Here is a 6,548-nt window from a genome sequence, read left to right as displayed (position 1 = left end):
GGCGCGGCGGGGCCTGGGCCTGGGAGCGGTTGGGGCTCGAGGGGCCGTGTCGGGGCCGCTGTCGGGCTGGGCTGGGCCGGGCCGAGCCTCGCGCCGGCTCTTCAGCACCCGCAACATCCTGGTGGAGCTGGAGGAGGGCGCGGGTGAGCGCTGCCTCCGGCGGGCGCAGACCTCGCTTTGGACGTTTATTTGCTAGAGCAGGCGCAGGCCCAACCCATGTGCCCAGGCCCTCTGCGCGGAGCTGCGGTTCTCAACCTTTTTTTTGTACCAGGACCCATTTGTAAATATCGATGGCCAGTCCCGACCTAGTGCCCGCAGGCCCCAGCACCCCAGTGTGTGGGGCAGGGGGGCACCAAGCTGCCCCTGGCAGGCTGGGACTCTGCCAGTCTGCTAGGGAAAAGCTGCAGTTTCCCACATTTTTCTCCTTTACAGGAGAATCCATTTTTAAAGTTTGTTCTGATCCTTCCATATATTCTTGGGACCCACTTTTGGGTCATAACCGATGGGTTGAGAAACACCGACATAGAGTGCTGGAGGAAGCCCTGTGGCCCTGACTCCTGCTGGAGCTGCTGGGATGGGAGGAATGTGGAGTGGGTGCATTGCCACTGCTGGGAGCAGCAGAGCCTGCTGGCATGTGACACTGCCATGGTCTGAGGGTACTTCCTGGGCTCTGCGATGTTCTGCTCCAAAGCTGAGTTTGACCTGAGTGCCCAGGAGGGGGAGGAGGGAAGCAGTGTCTGAGCTGTTGCTCCTTTAAAAGAAGGGAGGCTGGGCAGTGAGAGAGCAGTGGCAGGGGCCTGGCCCCAGTGGAGGGGGAGCTGAGACTTCCAGGACAGAGTGCTAGCGCAGAGCAGCTGCAGACCCTGAGTGACCGGGACTGACAGGTTTTAGGGGAGTGGGGAAGCCCTCAGTTGGCCTGGATCTCTAGACAGGGTTTCCACATTGCAGTGATAGTTTTAGACCGGCATTGTGCACAGTAACTGGCTTGAATAGAGTTTGGGGAGGGAGCAGGTCAAGGACAGGAGGAGAGTAGGGAGGGGTGTTATGGATAGTTTCTGAGAGGCATAGGGGTTAAAAAGGAAAGGGTTGGGGTGGGACCCTTCCTGGGACCATAGGGATACAGGGGAACTTGGTGGCTGGTTGGAGGAAGATGAGGCCAGGGTTCTTGAGAGCTCCCTTCTGGAATCTGTGCCAAGGAAGGTGTTTCCACTGAGGTGGTGTAGGAAAGAAGGCAGGACTGTGTGTGCTTCATGGTAAGGTGGCACTGGTAACAGAACTCGAACAAGGGAGTGCTTGCTTCTCTGCACCAGCTCACTGGTTTCCCAAGAGGTTGGGAAGTAACTTTTGGATTGAAAACGAAGATGCCCCAATACTGCCAAGTTCTTGGAAGAGAAGAGGAGGCAGGAGGGGGAAATGGCAGTGTTAAGTTGTTCACCCAAAGTGTGTGCCCAGACAAGGGGGAAGTCTCAGCTCTTGGGTGAGGAAGGCTGAACACTGCAGCCTTAACAGGCTTTAAGGTAGCAAAGTGCAATGTTTTTAACACCAAGGAAGTGATGCAGTTGAGGTCAACCCCTTAACTTTAACTTGTCTCTCTCTTCTCCCTTTGTGTATTCCTTGTGTTACAATCCTCAGATACGTGATCACATGCTATTTCGGTCACAAAGCTTTTGCCTCATTCAGTTGGTAGGACAGATAGTGCTCTGCCAATGAGCAGCCATTTACTGTCTTTCTATTCTTGCCATTCATGGTATGCCAAGGAGACTTTCTGTGGCTCTCATCTCTGCATATCCAGGCATCTTGCAGACCTTGATGGATTTGTCCTTGACAAACCTTTGGTGAGGTTGGGAATTGTTATTCCTGGTCATGCAGAATAGTGTTGATTGGTGTGTCCACATCACACATGCACCCTTCCTCAGGTATCACCCACCTCAGAAGCAGGGCTTGCTTGACCCTCTCGTCAGAGTGGGGCCAGCTACAGCTGTCTGCTTGTTGCTTAGGAAGATGATGTCAGTTATGCTCAGGTTGTGGTTGCGTGCATTTTTACACTATGAGTTAGTTAGGCTTTGTCTACACGAGAATTGTAGCAGTTATACAAGTAAATTATCCCCACGTGGGTGCTCTGATTCCAAAAAATTAAACTGAAAAATGCCCTGAGGAGTGAACAGTGGTTCTCAACCAAATTAGATTCAAGGCAGCCCTCAGGAAATGCAAGCTATCAAGTTCACTCATTTTTTGACTACAGAAAAGTAATAGAGCAATTCTTCTGTTGCAAAGAATTTAGGAAGTTTTTGACACTATGGATGTCTATTTCAGATCTCTGGGTTAATTTTGTGAATTGTGCAGGTGTTTGCATCCCTAGTAGCTAATCTGAAAAAAGCCTGTCATGAGCTGAATTGAGAGTATCCAAATGGCAATACCCAGTAAGATGCTATTGAGTGAGACTGGAGTGTGCTACTTAGTGGCCCAGCAGGTATCACTGAGGTGGGTTCTAATTCCTCTCGTGTTTACTGGGGTGCAGGGGTAGCTGTGATGAAGATGAAGAGTCCTCCTGTGAACAGCCTCTCCTTAGACTTCCTAACAGAGTTTTCAATAAGCCTGGAGAAACTGGAGAATGACCGAGGCTGCCGTGGAGTCATCCTGACATCTGTACGTGTTACACTTCAATAAAGATATCCTTTCTGGGGCCACCTCAGCTAGCCAGTGGGAATGCAAGGTGCAGCTGTATGCGAGACCCAACCTTGTTTCTTGCTCAGTTTAGTCCTTTTGCTTAGAGGTGGGTGCACCGATAAGAGATTTTGAGGGCCAATACAGATAGCCAGTTTTTAAGGAGACATATCGGCCGATACTGATCCAATTTCCAATACAGCTGTGTGCAGCTGGTAAATCTGTTGCAGTGGAAGGGGAGGGAGAAGGGAAGAGGTGTGGGGGAAGGTGCAGATCAATGCCCCTGTGGTGAGGGAGGGTGGAGCTGGGGCAGGCACTGCCTAACTGGGACAGGGCGGGGCACAGGACAGAGCCATGGCTTGTCAGGGGTGGGGCAGCTTCTGCTGCTTTGTGCACCACTGGAGGGCATGAGGGGCAGGGCACATGCCTCCGGATCTGTGTGGGGTGGGCTGGGGTCAGGGGCTGCGCTGGGATCTTCCTGGTGTGTGTGTGGGGGGGCTTGGCTGTGCTGCGCTTGGGGCAGGTGACTGCGGCACTGGGAGGGGAGTTATGGGGGGACTATGGTGAAATACGGGGTGGCTGCACTCTCCCCAAATAGCCCTTCTCCTAATGCCACTGCTACCAAGTGCAGTGTGGCCCAGCTCCGTTCCCCCGCCCAGCCCCTGCACTGGGAAGAGCCTGGCACAGCTGCAGCCCACCCTGCACTGCCCCGCCCATCCCAGGGTGCGTGCAGCACTAGGAGCCACCCCACTCCCCATTGATCTACCCTCCCACACCCCTTCCCTCCTCCCTGCCCCCTTCCACCACAACAGACTTACGAGCTGCACACATCTCTCCAAGCTGAAGGGTTGTGCTTCTCGCTGACTATGTTCTGTGCTGCAGCTGTGCACATGCATGGGCATTTATCAGCCAAATTATTGGCCGATTCAGACCGATTTCCGATATAGTCAATTTTCTTTATATCGGTGCCGATCGGATATCTGACCAACGTATTGGTGCACCTCTACTTTTGCTGTTTAGCAGCCATTTCACACAACGTAAGAAATGGTGATTGTGAACTTGCAAGGCAGCCATGTTCTCAGCTACCTCTGTCAGAAAAGGGGAGTGATCTGATCACTAACTTGCAGGTTGTTGAGAACAGTGGGAAATGGTGACAGAGCAGCCTGGTTTGGAAGGGAAATTTTTCTGTGTTTTTAAAAATTATGTGGAATTTTTGGTATCAAGGTAGGACTATACCATAATCTTTACTAAATTAAAATCTAATTGCAAAGAAAGGGATTTTTCTCTTGCTAACACGTTTTTGGTAGCAGTTGTAAGCAAGATTCCTTGAGCTGGAGAATGTTTGAGAAATCTGTGAAAAGGTTAGATGTGTCTGCATGTTATGTGGTTGAAGATCATATTAGGTTTTGTGCTCTGACCAAATGCAGAAGTTCTTGGGGAGAATTGGTGGTAGGTAGGATGCTAGACGGAGAATCCAGACACTTGGCTTTTGTTCCCAGCCCTACAAGCCTATTTGTAACATGACCTTGAACAAACAACAGTATTCGTGTAGGAAAAAGGTCACTTAGATAAATGCCAAAGAGATCATGTAAGAACTGTGAAAGATCCACACTCCTGCAGTTCGGGTAGAATTTTAAATTGAAACAGTCTCTGTCCTAGAGGTGTTGGATTATGTGGCTCAGTGTAATGGAGCAGTTGCTGAATGTTAACTGTCCTTTGATTATTTCCATTTCCCTGCTACAGGCTGTCCCGAAAATCTTCTCAGCTGGCTTGGATATCAAGGAGATGTGTGGGAAGAGTGCAGAGCACTATGCCGAGTTCTGGAGAGCTGTGCAAGAAATGTGGCTTAAGCTATACAAATCCAACATGGTGACAATCGCCGCCATCAATGCAAGTCTTCTCTGTCTGTACCCTGACATTGTAGAGAGCCCTACATAGACAGTCATCCACTAACTATGTTGGGCAGGCAGGAATAAGCAAACTATAGAAGGAATGCAGGGTTGGGAGGTATGGGTAAAATGTTAAGTGCACCTCAGCATGGAAATATGCAGAGATGCAGAATGCTGCAGACCCAAAACAACTAGAATTTTTTCCCAGTATAGTCATGACAGACAGACAGAAGCTCTGTAATGCTCAGCTTAGTTCTATGCTATATCCAAAGCCATGCATTGGCATTCAGACCCTGACCTGGGATGTGCTTAGCACCCTAGTTCCCCTTGGATCTGCTGTATACTTTATACAAAGCCCAAGCTCCACAGTGACATGTTCAGCTACAAAATGCTCGTCAAGGACTTAATCAGCAGCTTCTTCATTTGACTTGTTGGATTGTTTGGGAATCTCCTACTAATTGTCTTTGCTTGGACTGAATCGTCCATTTCACAGCACAGGAATATTTCACAGGCAACAAAAGCTTTGTTCTCTGATAGCGCTCCCCAGGCAGGGGTGCCTCATCTGGTCTGCACAGGAGTGAAGGCCAGCAGGAGAGACCTCTGTGGTGGAGCACAAACCTTCCTGATGAATTATCTCCACCATTCTACATCCCTCCCTGACCTAAAGCTCAGGGTCAAGGATCCTGTTGATCTGGTCTGGGAGGCTGAAGGATCATTCTAGCCTACCTTGTTGCCCATATTAAGCTCTGCACTTCCAGGTAAAAACTTGCTTGGAAATGTATGCTGCTTGTGGGTAGTGTGAGTTCCTGTGGAGACTCCATGGGGCAGTTGCTCCCTAGGTCTGGGGGATATGGTTCATGGGGGGCAACAGATCTGGAGAACCGTTTCTGCCAGAGTAAAGGAGAAACAGGTACACAAGTACTGAAGGGCCAGCCTGCCAGGGGGACTCTTTCTTGACACCTGGACTGACCTTGTGTTTAAAACCAAAACAGTATGCACAGCCCACACATGCTTTACTCTGTAAGAGGTTGCCGGAAGGGCTGATTACATGGAAACTGCTAGTTTTAACTCGAGAGGAATTTCTTGGCCTGATGGCCTCCTTTCCAGAGGCTTCTTTTCAGGAAAGGATAATCTAGCCCTCTGTTAGAAACTGTCCAGCAGGGCATGGTAGAATGGCCCAAGAGAAAGGCAAGGATTCTGGCATTTATGAGAGGCTAGCCAATTGCCTGTCAAGAATGAGGTGGGGGAGGAGGAGGCTGGGATGGAGCGCCGCCACCTAACGCCCCATGCTGCCGCTGTTCTGCTTCTTGCAGGGAGCGGGGTGGGAGAGCCAAGGCCAGCGCTGCTGGCCTCCACTCCCCCGCCCTCTGTCCGGTCCTTGGCGTGGCTTCAGAATCATGGCAGCACTCCTTCACACTTGGAACACTCTGGCTGTTTCCATCAGCCAATCAGTGCAAATAAAATGTTATGGAAAGACAGACTTAGGCTTTTATAATAGAATGTTTGTGTGGTACACAGGGCTTCCTAGTTCTGTATGGATGAGTCTGGCAGAGGATTCTAGATAACTGCTCTGTTAATTATGAGAGTAACAAATAAATCAGGGAGAATGCAATCTGATCAGGTCAAAGGAGATTATTCTTAGCCATTGACCCCACAGGAAATAATGCTGAAAGGAAATCAGCACAGATTCATTGCAGGTAGATCCTGCTTGACTAACTTTGTTTCTTTTTATGACCAGGTCACAAAATGCTTAGATGCAGGAGTCAAGGTAGATGTCATCTACCTAGACTTTAAGAAGGCCTTCGATACAGTATCTCATTCTGTTCTCGTAAATAAACTGATAGGCTGTGATGTAGATGATTACGTGGTCAGGTGGGTTGCAAAGTGGCTTAGAGGTTGCACCCAGAGAGTGGCGGTGGGCAGGTCGAAAAAGATTCAGAGAGCTTTGATGATTCGGGCAATCCCCAGTGGCTGCAGCAGGGAGCTGCAGCTGAC

The 6,548-nt window shown here is 50.0% G+C and overlaps 1 protein-coding gene across 1 annotated transcript in view; it reads left to right on the top strand.

The window, feature by feature from the left end:
* Window position 1: 1 nt before the first annotated feature.
* ECI1 (enoyl-CoA delta isomerase 1) overlaps window positions 2–6,548 on the top strand; it is a gene marked incomplete at its 5' end in the record, with an annotated part of 16,118 nt that continues 9,571 nt past the window's right edge. The window contains 3 exons of the mRNA XM_025193099.1: window positions 2–143; window positions 2,519–2,646; window positions 4,408–4,554. Coding sequence (XP_025048884.1) covers window positions 2–143; window positions 2,519–2,646; window positions 4,408–4,554 — 417 coding nt within the window. The remainder of the gene's footprint in view (window positions 144–2,518; window positions 2,647–4,407; window positions 4,555–6,548) is intronic.

This window comes from Alligator sinensis, unplaced genomic scaffold (genome assembly GCF_000455745.1).
Source record: "Alligator sinensis unplaced genomic scaffold, ASM45574v1 scaffold167_1, whole genome shotgun sequence".
NCBI classification, from domain to species: domain Eukaryota; kingdom Metazoa; phylum Chordata; order Crocodylia; family Alligatoridae; genus Alligator; species Alligator sinensis.
The sequence above is the reverse complement of the archived record's forward strand: the minus strand, read 5'-3'. Positions and strand labels throughout refer to the sequence as shown.